This window comes from Callospermophilus lateralis, chromosome 16 (assembly GCF_048772815.1).
Source record: "Callospermophilus lateralis isolate mCalLat2 chromosome 16, mCalLat2.hap1, whole genome shotgun sequence".
In the NCBI taxonomy this organism is placed as follows: domain Eukaryota; kingdom Metazoa; phylum Chordata; class Mammalia; order Rodentia; family Sciuridae; genus Callospermophilus; species Callospermophilus lateralis.
In genome coordinates, this window is record NC_135320.1 from 44,835,635 (window position 1) to 44,853,200 (window position 17,566).

At 34.4% G+C, this 17,566-nt stretch overlaps 2 protein-coding genes across 5 annotated transcripts in view; one reads left to right on the forward strand and one right to left on the reverse strand.

Moving 5' to 3' along the window:
• The window catches only part of Wwp1 (WW domain containing E3 ubiquitin protein ligase 1), a 103,358-nt gene that overhangs the window by 59,009 nt on the left and 26,783 nt on the right, over positions 1-17,566 (forward strand). For all 3 annotated transcript variants that reach the window (XM_076836224.1, XM_076836226.1, XM_076836225.1), the window contains 8 exons: positions 609-948; positions 10,476-10,571; positions 12,223-12,397; positions 13,982-14,036; positions 14,136-14,220; positions 14,330-14,458; positions 15,736-15,811; positions 15,915-15,986. In XM_076836224.1, coding sequence (XP_076692339.1) covers positions 609-948; positions 10,476-10,571; positions 12,223-12,397; positions 13,982-14,036; positions 14,136-14,220; positions 14,330-14,458; positions 15,736-15,811; positions 15,915-15,986 — 1,028 coding nt within the window. The remainder of the gene's footprint in view (positions 1-608; positions 949-10,475; positions 10,572-12,222; positions 12,398-13,981; positions 14,037-14,135; positions 14,221-14,329; positions 14,459-15,735; positions 15,812-15,914; positions 15,987-17,566) is intronic.
• Rmdn1 (regulator of microtubule dynamics 1) overlaps positions 7,024-17,566 on the reverse strand; it is a 74,837-nt gene continuing 64,294 nt past the window's right edge. The window contains exons 11-12 of one of the 2 annotated variants that reach the window (XR_013088941.1): positions 13,316-13,358; positions 7,024-7,543 (exon numbers count right to left, since the gene is read on the reverse strand). The gene's annotated coding sequence lies outside the window, so the exon portion shown is untranslated. The remainder of the gene's footprint in view (positions 7,544-13,315; positions 13,359-17,566) is intronic. The other variant, XM_076836227.1, reaches the window with a different exon arrangement.

Here is a 17,566-nt window from a genome sequence, read left to right on the forward strand (position 1 = left end):
GTTTTGTTCAGTAATCTATTTTCCTTGCAGTTTTAATTGACTCACCTTTATATGACACATAGTTGAAAATGAATCATTAAACTTAAAATGAAACTTATGGAAATTACATCACCATTACTCACCAGTATACCAGTCTCAGTACAGGGTTATTTCTTCAGAAAGCAAATGGGTTCATGGATCTTTTTACAGTTCCCTATTGTACTATTTTAAGAATTAATACCATTATGTATTTCCTATAGGCAAAAAGTGGTTTTTATATTAGCTACCATTTGTATACAAGAAGAGATGTTGAAAGGGATTATTTTGAAGTTTTTATATAGCCCTTTTAGACTTTCTTTTAGAATAGATAATTTGGAGGGAAAATATTTATTATCCTAATGTTGGTTTCTCTTTCCTGAAGTTGATTATATATACTTAAAATTTGATTACTTATTATTTTTTTCTAAAATGAGAGCTTAGGAAAATATAATCCTTTATTTTCATCAGTACCTGCTGTATTGCTTATTGCTCAGTCTGAATTATGTTCTGATGCAGTGTAATTGATTGATTAGGTAATTAGGTGCTTTGTCATTACTTCCTAGATCATCTTATTAATTTTCCCTTCTCAGTTAATCGAGAATCATCCTCACCTGCACCAACTGATAATGCTTCTGCCATGGGTACTCAATTAGCATCTGAAGAAACCACCTTGACTTCAAATTACACTAGCAGTACCATTGAAGATCCTCCTGATCAAGAGATACAAGAGAGTATGGTTTCCTCAGAACACAGTGAATGTGTTCCTTCTGTCAGTACAGAATTGGGATCTGAAGCTAGGAGCATTTTAGACCCTGACTCCTCTAATTCTGGAAATAGTTCTGCTTTTGACAAATTAAGGCAGCCAGATGGGTGTGTGGAATCTGTACGGCAGCAGTCTGGAAATGCCAACACAGAATCTTTGCCATCAGGGTATGTTAAAAAAAATTTTTTTTTTTTTAAGTTTGACTTCCATTTAAGTACTAACTTTTTGGTGATATGTGACTACTGAATATGTATATTAAATGTTTCTGTTGTTTAGTAATTTGAAATCTTAAGTTGGAATCTGATTTTTACTATTTATTTATGCCAAGCACAAGTACTTTCTGGAACTAAGAACAATTGCTCATCTAGTTGAAGTATACATGATATGAAGGGAAAAATAGAAAACTGATGTTAATTTGATTTGATTTTGACTTTTTCATGAAAGTGACCATAACACTGTAATAACCTCAGTGTTCTACTCTCCAGATGTCACACTTGAGAACAACTAGTCTTTTTTTTTTTCTTTTTTCCCTTAATATTGAGTGCTGGTGACAGTTACAGTTATGTAATCCCAACTACTGGCTCTGTTACAAACTCATTTTCATTGAAGCTTAGTAATTTATAATCTCCTTTAAGTTTCCCTCTGTAATTATTCAGTTCCCCATAATTTTCTTTAAGAGTATTCTGTATGTGTATTCCATTTGGTGATCTCTTCCATATCAGTAGGGCTTTTTTTTTTCTTCTTATTTGGTACTGATGATTGATTAAAAGGTGCTCTACCACTGAGCTATACCCCCCATCCCTTTTTAATTTTTATTTTGAGACCATGGTCTTGCTAAGTTTCTTAGAGCCTTGTTATTGTTAACTTGTTGAGACTGGCCTTGAACTTGTTGTCTTTCTGCCTAAAGCCTCCCAAGTCACTAGGATTACAGGCATGTGCCACAGTGCCTGGGTACTTATGTGTTTTTTTTTTTAATTTTTTCAGTCTTGACTCTGATGACATTAATATTAATCATTCATTATTTTTATATTCAAAAAGGTTACTTACAGATTCAGATTTGAAAATGTGTACATATAATGTAGTTTGTGCTGTAGCAAAAGTATAGACAGTGTTTTCAAAACATCTTATAGTGGACAGAATGTCAACTCATAGCTGTTGAAACTACCCTTCTAGAGGTCTCTAAGTACTTTATTGACCTCATTTTCTTATGTAATTATGCTCAGACTCCTTTCCTACTTTGGAACCATTTTTTCTTAGTGCTCTTTACTGGCACGTGTGATTTTTGCCCACTGTATGTGGTTTAAGCCTTTGTTGTTATTGTATGTGTGCATGCATGCACATGCATGTCCCTGGTAGATCTAGTACTCTCTTTATTCATAATGTCTAACCAGACCTTTCTCTGAGCTGATTTTCAGCTGCTTTCTGGAGATTCCTTCTTGTGTTTCCTGTAAGCACTTTTGACTATACATTATCTTCCATTTTTTTCTCTCAAAAATCTCTTTTCTTATGTTTGTATCTTGGGTAGCTTTTTATCCTCATTTCTTGTGTGTATTTTGATGTAAATATAGAAGAAGATGTTCTTACTGTCAAAAATCAGTGACTGTACAGTTTATTTTAAAGCTATGCTAGAGGTACGTTTAGGATGCTCTGGGAAGGAGCATAGCAGAGTTGGGATAGGAAGAGTAACTAATGCTCTTGAGGCCAGTGAATACTTTCTGGAAGAGATGACCCCTAAGTGGATTTCTGAAAGAAGAGTAGGAGTTAAGCAATCAAGTAATTGACACAAGTGTAAAAAGTTCCATTCTCAAAAGAGCCATTTGCATATTTCAGATCACTAGCATCTATGAAATGTACATAGCGAACCCAGGAATTAGTGTTTTGTGGTAGATTATGTTAAGCATTTGTGGAAAGAAGGAATATAATGTTGAAGAGTAAACAGTCCTGTGAAGAATTTTGTATGTCTGCTAAGGGTTTGATAGCTTTTCTGAAAAACCATGAATAAATATTAAATAATTTTAAGCAGGGAGTAGCATGGTCATATTTTCATTTTACTAAGATCAATCTTTTAGTGATTATGAACAGATTGGGAGTTAAGAAGGCAAGTTAGAATAGCAGCCAGCCTGTTTTATAAATGAAGCAAGAAAGCATTCCAGTTCAAAACGGCAAGTACATAAACCTGATCTGTGGGAGCCAAATAAATGCTTCAGTACACCTGTAGCTACTATTTTATAGTCTTTTTATTAGGGAAATTTGCATTAATTTAAATGAACTTCAGGTTGTGGTTTGCAGCCCATTAATAGGATATTATAATGAAATAAATCAATATAGTCTAGAATACGAAAGTTTGCTTTTCTCATGTGCTTGTATATATTAAATCTGGATAAATAGCAACCTAGTATACATAGAGATAATGATGTAAAATATATTTCTTACTCTGTAAGCCATGATCAAAAAAATTTTAAAAACTATTAATCCACAAGAGACTTTAAGGGAACTTGAAGTGAGATAGATGCTAGTCTTTTAAGGTGGTATTAACATGGGTCTTAGTAATGAGCCTTGGGGAAGTACAATAGTAGAAAGAGTGGGAGCAGATGGATTCTTCTGGCATAGACAGTACTTGGTTGTGTAACTATGAGACAGCAAATTTCAACTTTATATCATCCTCCCTTTTTTGCTTAAAAATCTTAATTCTTGTGTTTCCTCTCTGGTGATTTACCAGGTTATTTAATTAGTTACAAGCATTTAAGGCTTTGTGAGAATGTTATAGCCAGTTTGAGAACTGGTGCTTCAGGTTCTCTTGTTAAATAAGTCTTAATTTTGCTTCCTTTTATATAGAGATGCATAGGTAAAATAAAAAATTCCATGTTTCAAAATCTTACTAAAAGCACAGGTCTGGAAAAGTAGACAAGTGTATTAGTATTGGATTACTTCTTCAGAGAGATTAAAAATAGATTCTGGGTCTTTCTCTGTCCCTGAATAGTATTTAGGCATCTGAGTGATGGTATATTTGATTGAAATAATGAATAGAGCATTGGACTTGGGGCAAGAAAATGAAGAGGCAGTGTTGTGTGTTTATAGGGCATCCAATTACTCTTTTACCACATGACATATACCAGGGAGGTATCCTGAAGTATTCTAGCCTGGTGGTGGCATTTAAGTGTTTCTGCCAGGCATGACCTTGCCCAAGGGCTTGTTTTATCTCATATCTCTTTATCCACCTAATCAATCCTCCCCTCCCCTCCCCTCCCCTCTCTCCCTTCCCTCTCTCCCTCCCCTCTCTCCCTCCCCTCTCTCCCTCCCTCCCTCCCTTCCTTCCCAGGGCCTCATGCATGCTAGGCAAGCACTCTACCACTGAGCTATATCCCTAGACCTTTCTATTTTTATTTTGAGACAGGGTCTCATTAGGTTGCCCAGGCTAGCCCAGGAACTTGAGGTTATCCTGCCTGAGCCTCCCAAGTAGCTGGGTCTACAGGTGTGTACCACCATGCCCAGCATATCTAATTTTAAAATGCGTTTCTATTAAGTTGTACATATCAGTATATTTTACTCCTCAGTACTTCAGCATGCATATCATTTTACTCTAGAATTCAGTATTTGCTTAACAATTTTGGGTGAAGTTTACATAGAAGGACAAGTACAAGTGTCACATGTACTGTTTTGATGAATTTTAATAAATGTAAACTCTGATAAATCCTTATTAAGACACAGAATATTACCATCACTTCAAAAAATTGCTCAAGCTCCCTTTTGAGGCAATCAGTATTCCATCTTTTTTCCCTACCGTAAGTTCGTTTTCCCTGGTCTAAAACTTATTATAAATAGAATTAGTTCAAACTCTTTTGAGTAGGGGGCTTTTAATCTGCATGCTGTATGTAATCTATTTTTTTAACACTTAAAATTACTACATGATACATATTTATGTGTTATTGACTATTTTCTTCCCACTGGACTTATTTTTTAATTTTTAAATAAGTGAATTAGTGCTCCATTAAATGGTTTTGACGGCGTAGTTAGGCAAAAGATCAGGCTTGTAAATGCCAGTGAAAGAAATGGTTATTGAGGTCAAAAGCTGCTGAAAGGGAAGAAGAGCATAGGGTAGCTCAGTGGATGGAAGAGCATGCACTGGCCCTGGGTTCTGTCAGGGCATGGCAGGAGATGGGGGACTACTCAAAACTTAAAGGAAGAACTGAAGAACACCCAATGAATATAATTACAAAGAGGTTATTTATTGTTAATCTTTTTAGCAAAGTTGTCTCAGGGAATAATGAGAGCTGTATTCAGATTACTGTCATTTGGGAATGAACAAAAGAGGAGGAAGTGGGATAGAAAATTCTTGAAGGGTGACACAGTGAAAGAGGAAAGCTTGATACAAGTGGTCAAAAAATCACAGAACCTGGAGGTAGTTTTTGTTCTATTTTATAAAATGGAAGAGACTTAAAGATCTATCTGCTGATGAGGAGTGGAGGCAGAAATTGGCAATGTAGGAAAGAGAATAACTTGAGTTGTGGTTTATGTGAAGGCACTAGTCTCTGCCCCATTTGTAAAACCAGTTCTTTACCAGTCACTAAGTTTTTTACCAAAGGGGATGGGGGGGAGATGGGATGTAGGATACTCTGGATAGTTAGTGAAATTGGCCAGGCTTCTTCCCTGTGGGCTAGGAATTTTCGTCCTGAGATTCCACTATCCCCACTCCCCAACACACATACATTACTGGGGATTGAACCTAGAGACACTATACCATTGGGCTATATTGCCAGACCTTCTTATTTTTCACTTTTGAGTCAGGATTTCACTAAGTTGCCCAGGCTGTCCTCAAACTTGGAATTCTCTTGCCTCAGCCTCCTCCCTAGTTGCTGGGATTATAGGTATGTGCCACCACACCCAACCTTAAAATGTCGGCAGAAGGCAACTGGGTACACAGCATACCCAGTAATCCTCAGTCAAAGTGTAGGGGGCAGGGCAGGAGTTTTTCTCTTTTTCATGTGAGTACTACATAAAACCAGGTACTGTGGTGCACACCTGTAATCCCAGCTACTCTGGAGGCTGAGGCAGGGCAGTCACAAATTCAAGGCCAGCCTCTACAATTTTGCAAGACCCTGAATAAGTTAAACATTTCCAAAATATTAATTATCATAAGCACAATGCCAGAGATAAATTTCTGTATGTTCCCCCCCCAAACATTTACCAGACACCAAAAGCCAGTGTGGCTCATCATTTTCTTGGGCAAGACTTCATCAAGAAAATAGATTAAAGCTAGGATCTGGGGTGTTACTCCGTGGTTAGAGAGGGTACTTAGCATACTGGATGCCCTGAGTTGATCTCCAGCACTGAGAGAGAGAGATATATACAGATACTTTGCCCTTGATTCTTCCAAAGATGTTTCGGATAAGCTCCCCAAAGGAAATCCTTCTAAGATGAAAATCCAGAGATGCAGCATTTGGTCTCGTGATTTCAGAGAAGGAATGAAATTTGAAGGGACTCTCAAGAGGTTGTCGAACTTCTAATGAGACAAACCCATATCAACAATGGATGGTGCCAGAAAATTAGCATCCTCTTTGATTATTTGAGGCTTCATACCTCAGGAGCCCACCTGGAAGAGCACACAGGAGTTCAGAACACTTGCCTGTCTAAAAGCATATAGAGAAATCATCTTGCTTTGACTTTTTCTTTTTTGGTACTGGGAATAGAATCCAGGGCTTTACTCCTGTTAGGCCAGTGCTCTACCACTGAGCTACATTTCCAGCCAGTGATGAATCCTATTTAGAACACAAACACTGAAATCTGAAAATAATCTCTTCTTTTGGAAAAAATAAAGTGACTTGGAATGTAAGTGCTTATTGAATATTTGTTCAATGTTAATTAGAAATGGTTGCAGTTAACTTAGAAAATGGTTTCATAGCCCAGTAAGTACATAGAAGGCTTGGTTTACTTTCCCCCCATATTTAAATTGTTTTTGATTATAAAATTAATGACTAAAATATTTAATTTATGCAAAAAACATTAGTAATCCTTAAGCTCGCTAACCAGAGTGGTATCTATATATTTATTATGGCAGAGAATATTTTAGAGCCTTCTCTGAGGCAGGTGATAGGCCTTGTGTGTACAGACAGGAAAACCCGTTGTTCTGTGGAACGTGTGGTTCAGCAAGCAAACAGGCAGTGACTTATGTTAAAAACTTACTTAATAATGTCAGGTAGTCGCAGGTTCTATAATGAAAGAGTAAAGAAGGCAAAAACAATAGAGAATAGATATATACATTATTATTTTGCATATACTTGCAGAATTATTTTCAGAAAATTGTTTCATATTTTACTATATTCTGTTTTTTTTTTAATTTTTAAAACTTGGTCATATAACCATGTCATTACAGATAGATCACACAGTCACCAAATATTTAGTTAACATTTAAACACCTTGAAAGTAGCAGATTCAGTGCTGGGTTCTGTTAGTACACTTGGTGAGCTAAACAAAGGCCAAACTTTTTTGGTACTTATGGGCTAAATATATAGTTCTTCCTTAACTGTCTATTGCTGTGTAACAGATTACTCCAAGATTCAGCATTTTAGAACAACGCCTTATTTCATGGTGTCTGAGGATCAGGAATATAGAAATAGCTTATGTGTATGCTTCTATTCAGAGTCTGTCATGAGGTCGAAGTCATCTGGAGCAAACCCAAGAGAGCTGAATTCTGGCTTGTCAATGGGAACAGCCAATCTGTGTATTGGTACTTCTGAAAGGTTCAGGAATTGGCAGCATCTGATCCTTAGTAGGTGGTGGTGAAGATAACATAAACAGAAAGAGTAATTGAAAGTTAGCTTGAAAAGTTAACAATTCTCTCTGCAGCCAGGATTATTGCTTCTAAACATTCCAAAAATTAAAACCAAAAGGATAAAGATGGCAAGTTTCATATCAGAATAGCATCAGACTTGTCAGAATCAATATAGAAGCTAGTGGACAAGGAACCAGAATCAATGCTGAAGGAAATTATATCTAGCTTAGAATTTTGTGTCCAGCTATACTGTTGATGTGTACATACAGTTAATGCATTTTCAGACATCCTAGATTTCCAGAAGTTCATTTCCCATGTCTTCTTTATTAGGAAACTAAGACCTGTGTTTCTTCATGAATCTCAGGTCTTTCACTGTCACCACTGGATATTGGAGAAACGTGAGTCAGCCTTAGTTCCCTAAGAAATAAGACACCAGTCTGCCAGGAGAAGAGTGAAAGGAATGTCAGCATCATGGTAAAGAGAAGATGGCACCAGGCAGTGGGTCTTGCTAGAACATTCCAACAGGACATTTACTCAACTACACAAGTGTTTGTGGTTAAACAACTATGTAGAAAATAAGGCAATGAGAGGGTACAGGTATTCCAGCTAAGAGTTGTTTTTGTTTTTTTAAAGAAGTCATGTTATGTTCCATAGTTTAGCTATCAAGAGTCTATATAGATGTAATAATAACTGTGAGAAAAGGCACAATGCATGTGTATGGTTGAAGCAGTTAGGAGGAAGTAGTCAGTATGTTTGTTCAGGAAACCAACCTGCAAAGCTTCATCTGTCATGGTGAGAAGTTAGTACTTATGTTTGAAATTAAGTCGTACTAGAAGTTAAGCATATTCATAAGAAAAAGAGGTAAACACCAGAAAGATGGACTAAACATTTGAAAATGTGAGGGGAAAATGAAACAAAAGAGAATAGGTGGTTTTATTTTTCACAAAGGGTTCAATAGTCTATAACAGACTGTTTAAACTATGTGAAGTATATATAATCATATAATTATGAAGGTGTGTATTAAATTATGTGAAAGTTTATATAATTTTGAATAAAATTAAGCTAGACTTAAAATAATAAAGGGTATTTTGTTGTTGTTATTGTTTTGTTTTGGTACTGGGGATTGAATGTGGGGCACTTCACCACTGAGCTATATGCACAGTCCTTTTTATTTTATTTTTTAAATTTTGAGACAGGGTCTTGCTAAATTGCTAAGGTTGGCCTTGAACTTGTGATCCTCCTGCCTCAGGTTGCTGGGATTGCAAGTATGTGCCATCCATGCCCAGCCAATAAAGTGTATTTATGTAAAAAGAGTTGAAACCAGGGAATGTTGCTATAGAACAGCAATAACAATTTAAGGACTAATTATGGGACTACTACCTAAAAATAGCATAGTACCATTCTTACTAGGAAGCTCTTGAAATTAAATCAAGTTTTTAGGTTTTCTTTTATTTTTGGTAGTTAAGCTTTTATATAGATACATAGCTCACTTTTCTATGTTATCGGTCTTCCTGAAATGCCTTTAAAATGAATTATATAAATTATAAAATCATGTAAATTATATAAATTCTTTCTTCCCATGAAATTTAAAAATTTGAGGTTTTTTTTGGGGGGGGGTATTGAATTCAGGGGTACTTTACCACTGAGCTACATCCCCAGCCCTTTTTATTTATTAATTTTTTAAAATTTTGAGACAAGGTCTTACTTAATTGCTTATTAGGGTCTTGCTAAGTTACTCATTCCTCAAACTGGTGATCCTCCTGCCTCAGCTTCCCAAGTTGCTGGGATTATAGGTATGTGCCACCACACTGGGCTCCCATGAACTTTTTATTAAAAGAAACAATTGAAGTTAATCTGAAGATTCAGGTTATGTATTTTTAGTGAAACATTTTATACAGAATGTCTATATTTTGGTTGTGCAGACTAGCACAAACATTCAGATAGGATTTTATATCACAGTGTTTTTTTAATAGATAAGTTTAATAACTTGTATGATTCTGAGTGATTATGAACTTGGAGATCTTTGTTGTTCATAGTTACTCAACATTTTGTGACTGAGGTGTGGATTGAAATTTTTTTGTGTAATATATGTAATTTTAAGTGTGTAAGTCAGTAGGTATATCCTAGTGTAGGGAATAGCCTTAATATGTATGCTCTTAGTGTATAAAGATTATTTTTGGAAAATAATTTAAGAACTTTTTCTCTGTTGATGAGGTTTCTGTGTTTAAGAGAAAGGAAAATATTTTCAATTTGTTTTATTTAAAATTGAAAACAAGAGGGTTAAGCTCAGAAATATCAGGTTTTTATTTTTTTCTCCTCTCACATTAAAAGTGGAGAAGAAGAAACAGATCCCACGGAACATCGGAGTAGGGCAAATGAGAGATTGAAGTAGAACAGGAAAAAGATAAAACTGTGATATCCATAAATTCAAAGCCCTACTAGACACAAGAGCAGGATGGATGTGAACAATGAGACACTATATGCCAAAGATGAAAGAATTTTCATGGAGTATTATCACTACTTATTCCTTTAAGATTTTTCTGCTACAGTCTCACAGTTATGTATTTTTTAAATCAAAAGTAAAATGAATATTAATGAATTTGTGCCTTGGGTTTGATATTAGGCTGAAGTTGTACTCTTGATTTTTTTGTTTGTTTTCTGATGATGTATAATTTTGAAAATAAGTAACTTAAAAGTTTTAGGCATTCCACCCTTTTGATAACTATAACTGTAATTACTATTTGACTTTCCAATACTATTATGAAGAGGGAATAATTAAGAAGTTAAAGAAGCACTAATACTTGAGAAAACAAATATGTTTTTATATATGTAAAGCTTGTAATTTTCCTGATTGTAAGGAAATTTTCAGATTGTCTTAACATGTTGTTGTTTACTTTTGTTTTTGTTTTTGTATTTTTATTAAAGGTGGGAACAGAGAAAAGATCCTCATGGTAGAACGTATTATGTGGATCATAACACAAGAACTACTACCTGGGAGAGACCACAACCTTTACCTCCAGGGTAATGTAGCATCTTAATGTATATTCAGTTGTACTTTTTTCATACATGTAATGTTTACATTTATTTAATACAATATAGAGTGTATTAGGCTCTAAAGATAAAGACAGTAGCTGCTTAAAGTTTGGATAGTAGTTTTAGTGAAATAAAACCCATGTTATATTATCAGTGGGTTTAAATGAATGACAATAATGTGGTGATCCTGTCATATAAAGTTCATTTTAGTATCAAATAAGGTATGATAATATCTTATTTGATACTAAAATGAATTTTTTTTAAAATATGGAAGACAAAAAGAAATCTGGAAGGACTAGATATTTTGATTATCAAGGACAAAAAAACAAGCATAGGCAGAATGTTTAGCGGGGAATGTATAATTCAAATAGCTATCAGTGCAGTATTATGAAATAGAAGAATTAAAAAGTTAGTAAGGATGCAGTTTGGGCATGATATTGAAAGATAGCCTAGAAGCTTCAACATTATTTAATATGTAAACATTTTTTTATTAAAACCCTCTATAATGTAATACAAGTTCACTTATAGTCATCTTTCTAGATCATCATTTTGAACTAGTCTATTATCTCTTATGTCATTAAATATTTTGATATAACATAGGTTAGATTACTATCTATGGAGAACTGTGTATATAAATGGTTTGACTTTACTGTAGTTTTAGTAATAAGCTTATGGAAAGAATTTAGAATTGGTTTTTGAAAGGATTCTGAAATAGTTATAGTATACTTAATGACAGATGTGTGGGAAAGGTGAGAGATGCACTGAACCCTGGATGGAGCCTGAGTAGAATTCTGGTTGGTAGAGGAATAGGGAAGGCCATTCTTTTCTGATGGAGTATAAAAGAATGACAGCGTGAAACACAGCACTCTTGGAACCAGTAGGAAGTAGTGACTTTGACTCTCAGGGAGCCCTTGAATGTTCTCAGGGGGATGAGGCTGAAAAAGTAGATGGGTTCATTTGTATGTTATATAAAAGAACTGTGCTAAGTGGAATGGAATGATTTCAACTGCAGTTCAAGAAGATAACTGACAGCAGTGTGACAGCAGAGGGCTAGTTAAGAAGCAACAAAAAGGGTTCAGTTCATTTAATATCCTGATGTAGGCAGTGATCACAAGGCAGATTGCTTGGTGTACATTAAGCACTCTCAGTAAATGCTTATTAAAGAAAAAAAAGTGGGGGAGAAAGGGTAGTAGGATTGAAACTGTTAAATCAATGACCTCTCTTTTAGGCAGTGTTTAGAAATTGTTACTTATGGAATGGTAAATGAATGACAAATATTTTATAGCTAAAATATTTTATAGTTTCATAGATTTTTTAAAGACTAAAATTTATTTTATGATTTTAAATCATTCTGAGTGAAGTATTAAAATTTAAAAATTTCCCTTTTTTGTTATTTCTTTTTTTTTTCTTTTTTCCATTTGCTTGTTTGTGTGGTACTGGGCATTAAACTCAGGGCCTTGTGCAGTAAGCTACATCAATTATTTAAATTTTTATTTTAAGGCAAGATCTCACTAAGTTGCCCAGGCTGGACTTGAACTTGAGATTGTCCTGCTTCAACTTTCCAAATAGCTGGGATTATAGGCATGTGCCACGATGTCCATAGTATTTTATTTTCTTTTATTGTTTTTATTTGTGGTAGTTGGGAAAGAAGAGTTGATGATCGTGGAAGAGTTTATTATGTGGATCATAACACCAGAACAACAACATGGCAGCGGCCTACCATGGAGTCTGTTCGAAATTTTGAACAGTGGCAATCTCAGCGGAACCAATTGCAGGGAGCTATGCAACAGTTTAATCAACGATACCTCTATTCGGTAATTAGCAAATTATAGGATGTTAACTCAACTTTTTCTCTCAGGCATTTGCTCTTTTTGTACTTTAGTTATTTTCTAAAATGTTATATAGTGTATTTCAAGGTATTTCCTAGTCAGTCTTTTAATAAATAAGAATTTTTTTGGTAAATTTTGCATTCAAAAATTTTACAGGTTTTGGAGCATTTCAGATTTCAGAGTTTTGAATAGGAATGCTCAACTCATACTTTGTAAATAAGAAATTATGTACTGTGTGAATTTATCTTGTTCATTTATGGAACCTATCTGTATGCATGAACCTTGGGTGAAACAAGGCAGAATTAAGTATTAACTATGTATCAGAAGTATGTTCTACTAGTAACAGAAATCCCCTTAAAAGAATTGAGGTTTAGGGGCTGGGGTTGTGGCTCAGTGGTAGAGTGCTTCCCTTGCATGTGCGAGGCACTGGGTTCGATCCTCAGCACCACAGAAAAATAAAAATAAATAAATGTCTTGTGTCCAACTACAACTAAAAAAAAAAGAGGTTTATTTATCACAGTAGAACATCAAATCTTGGGTAAGAGTTTAAGAGGAATACTGCATAGGTTTAGTAGTGCCGTAAAGTACCCAATTACTCTCTGCCTTTTAGTTCGCCCGTCCTTATTATGCATCATGCCTGTTTGTTTGAACATATGGAATTGCTGCCCTCTGAGCCTCACTCCCACAGTTAAGCAAGAAGAAAGGGAAAGGGGAATTGTTTTAGCTGGGTTTTATGTAGCAAGTTCTTGCCTGTTTAGTGAGGCATACCCTCACCTTGACCTTCTGCCTATACTCATTAGCCAGAATTTGTCTTTTTACCAATTCAACTAAGGGATTGAAACAGGGAATGAAATATTTCTTATGGATACATTGCTATCTCAAACAAAACAGTGGGTTGGTTACCTAGGTAGGAGTAAAAATGCACATGGAGTACAATTAGCAATATCTGTGAAAAGAATAAAAAATATCCATCAATATACTTTATCATTAGGAAATTATTTTTCAGGTTATTATTTTTATATTCTTTTAGAATTTAAGAGATAATACATTTTCTTCAGAACATATTTTTAGTTGCAATCATAAGCATACATGGAAAAGTTTTTTTAAATGTTTGAATATACAAAAATACTAAGTAAAAATAAAAGTTCATTTCTATAAGATGAATCTGGAATTTAATATTGGCTTTATTAAAGGACATTTATTTTAAAGAGCACTGTGATAGTTGTTGTGTTTTTAAACAAATAATATTGCCTCATTTAAACACCATTTATGTGCTCTTTGACCATCTCATCTCACCCTTATAGATGATTATAGAAGGACTAGGAGATGAAAATACTGATATCAGTGTATTTCTAAATTGTTTTAGTAAAAAGCTTATCAGTTGATAGGCTGCTCTTACGACATATTTAGAACTCTGTGTCTTGAAATTGATATACTTATCTTCATCTTTATTATATCTTTATTATATTTTTTAAGAATTACAGATTCTGCCAAGTGCTTGGCTTATTTCTGCTCTTCTGTTAAAATGCTGTTCTTTGATTTTTTTCTCTCAACCCCTTCTCCAATCAGGCTTCAATGTTAGCTGCAGAAAATGACCCATATGGACCTTTGCCACCAGGCTGGGGTAAGCTGATATGACGTTGGTAAAAATGTCTGTAAGATATGTCTATATCAAATATTTATTAAATGCTATGCTCACTTTATTTATTTATTTAATTTTTAGAAAAAAGAGTGGATTCAACAGACAGGGTTTATTTTGTGAATCATAATACAAAAACAACTCAATGGGAAGACCCCAGAACTCAAGGGTATGTTTATACTTACTGTAGTCATTATGCATGCATCTGTAGATAACAATCAGTGAATCTTGAATCCTTACAAAATGTTCACCTTGTGATTATAACTTTTCTCTTTTAGCTTACAGAATGAAGAACCTCTGCCAGAAGGCTGGGAAATTAGATATACTAGGGAAGGTGTTAGGTACTTTGTGGATCATAACACAAGAACAACAACATTCAAAGATCCTCGCAATGGGAAATCATCTGTGTAAGTGAAAACCTGTTCTCCTTAAATGCTGCTTAATGAAGACATGAGGTCCAGTCTCTAGTGTAGCCTCAGTTTAGCAACAAATTTTACCTTTTGGTTCAAGAAAATGTGCACAAGTCATAAAATACCTATCTTTGTTCTGTCCTATACCAGAATGGATTTGGCATGGAATTCCTTAATTACATTATATTATATGTAATATAATAACTGACAAATATATGCATAGTAGTTGCTACATTCAAGGATTATCCCAAGCACTTTATATATATTAGTTCATTTTTCTCTTGCCTTTGAAGTAGATATTGTTATTTTTCTTTATCAAGTAAGGACACAGGTGTAGCGAGTATACCTACTACCAAGTTATAAGACAAGTAATAGAGCTGTTTCCAGAATCTGTGCTCTTAGCTCTTGTATCATACTGCTGCAAAATGAGGGTGAGATATTGAACAAAACTGAATTTCCCGAATAGATTCCTGAAGTAGTGGATAGATCTCTTCTTCATCCTAACTCTGAGGTGTTATGTCTTTGTATCACTAAGAAAATGGAAGCAGTCATAAGAAGTCTTTTGCAAATTTCTTCACATCTACCTGTCTCCCAGCACTCATCCTCCATCTTTCTTCTTTGTTCCCAACTTGAGAACATCTCTAGAGCCCTTCTAATATTGCCATATTGGTTTATTTACCATTGTCTGTCACCTGGAGAATATAAGGGTCCTTGTTCTCTCTGCTTTCTACTCACACCTTCTGTGATGTTATGTTATTCTCTATATTGAAGGAAAACTTTTTTTTTTTTTTTTTTAAATAAAAAGTCATTCCTTAGAACAAACTCCCGGCAATGATTTTCATGTGAATTAGAGTAAAAAAGCCGTTTTTAAAATGGCTTCTAAGGCCTTGTAGAATCTGATCCCTGTTAACTTTTAAGCTTCATTTCTTTTTTCTCCTCATTGACTCTGAACTAGCTCCATTGGCCACCTAGCTATACCTTGAACATCTTAAGCTTCCACCTCTGAATCTTAGCTTTTATTCCCTCTGTTTGGTATGTTCTTTCTCTAAATACACATATAGCTTATGCCCTCTCTTTTTGTGTTTTTGCTGTATTAGCCCTATAATCCAAACCTCTGTTGGCCCACTAAATAGACCTTTATTTTTCTCCCAGCAAATAATATTCCTGGCTTGTGTGTAGGACTCTAGTATACTCTGACTTAATACTGAACGTGAAATATTTATTTAATTTATTTATTATAAATTAATACATACTTTGTTTTTTGTTTTCTTTAGAACAAAAGGTGGTCCACAAATTGCTTATGAGCGCAGCTTTAGGTGGAAACTTGCTCACTTTCGTTATTTGTGCCAGGTACTACAGTGGTAAATAAACCTTATCTTTATAATTGTTTTGTATTATCTTTATATTATACATTTATATGGCTTACATGATATGATACTATTTTTGTTTTTAGTCTAATGCACTACCCAGTCATGTAAAGATCAATGTGTCCCGGCAGACATTATTTGAAGATTCCTTCCAACAGGTAAGGAAGATTTTATCAGAATAAAATAATACTGTTGTCTTATTTTACTCATTTTAGGGTTTTAGGAATTTTAAACCATTTACAGGTAAAGGTACTAAAACTGAGAGAACCATCATTCTATCATGAATTTAAATGTGTACTTACTAATATTAGATCAACTTGTTCCAAAGTGGTTTGTTTTGAAATTTATTTACTTGACTACAGATTTACTACATCATACAAAAAGTTTTGAAAATGCTAACAAATTAAGTTTAAAGATACTATATTCCATTTGAATATTTCATGAATACCTCTAATGTTCATTCTTTCCTCTAGGTTTCTTTTTAAATGTCATAGTCTCAGAGCAACTTTGTCTGAGCATATTAAGATAGCAATACCCATTCACCTATCTCACAGTCACATTCTAGCCATTTATGGTATCATATTCTTTTTCATAACACTTAACTACTATCTTATATACATTTTATTCATCTCCCCTATCAGAATGTAAGCTCCAGGAGAACAAGGACTGTTTTGTTTACAGCTTTTTTTGCCCAGTTTCTAGAATTGTGCCTTGCACATTACAGGTATCCACTTTGAATGAATGAATAAATGTAGTATGTATACCTTCCTGAATCATCTGTAGAATTTTAAAGATTAAAATCAGAATACTTCTTTTTCTTTTTTTAACGATTAAGTAGAGAATTTTTCATATGAAACTTCTCACTCTCCTCCAAAGTATTATAGTGATGAACCAAACTTTCCCCTGTACTCAGGTACATAGGGGTTTTATTTATTCTTTGTACAGGTCAAAAATGAACAACACTCTAAAGTCATAGAGGTGTTCAAATCCTAGGTTAGTTTTTACTAGCTATTGGACTTGGAACAAGATAGGTAATAGCTATTATCAAAACTTTGTGTTGATCATTTTAAGTGTGCATCTAAATTCATAGTAAACCATCTTGCCCTGCAGGAGAATCATGGTCTATTAGGAGAACCAGGGATTGAGCCCTTATTGTCCCTAAAGGAGAGGCCTGATAGAGAGATGTGTTTCTAACACAGACCTGCCAGTCTTGGCTCTGGTTCTGTGATGGAAGTAATTCATTTTTTTATACAAAAAAAAGTAAAGCCTACTTTATTCTTGATTTATTCTTGTCTGAACCCTTATTTGCCTTAACTATTTGGGTCTAGTTTTGTAGATGTACAAAGGATTATGAAAATTTGGTACAGGTACCTTTTTAATATATATTATTCTATGTACAAATGCGTCATCATATAAATAATGATTATAGAGGAGTTACTTTCCTCCCAAGAGAGAGAATATTTGGTATAAGTAGGGTGCAGAACAAGTTCTTTTGCCTTGTAAGTGTTGCTACTCAAGAAGATTTATCTGTTTAAAATAAGGAAAGATTTTGGTATGGTTTTGGAGAGTGAGAAGGAAGAGAATATTTTCTAACTTTAACAGCTTTCTGTGTCAAATTCTTTCTTCCTTTTTACTAGCCCAAAGTAGAACTGTAATTTAGTTCTGGAAGAGGGGAAAGAATATATTAAAGTGGATCAGAGAAAGTTTAACGGATTATATCTAGCCATGAAAAAAAAAT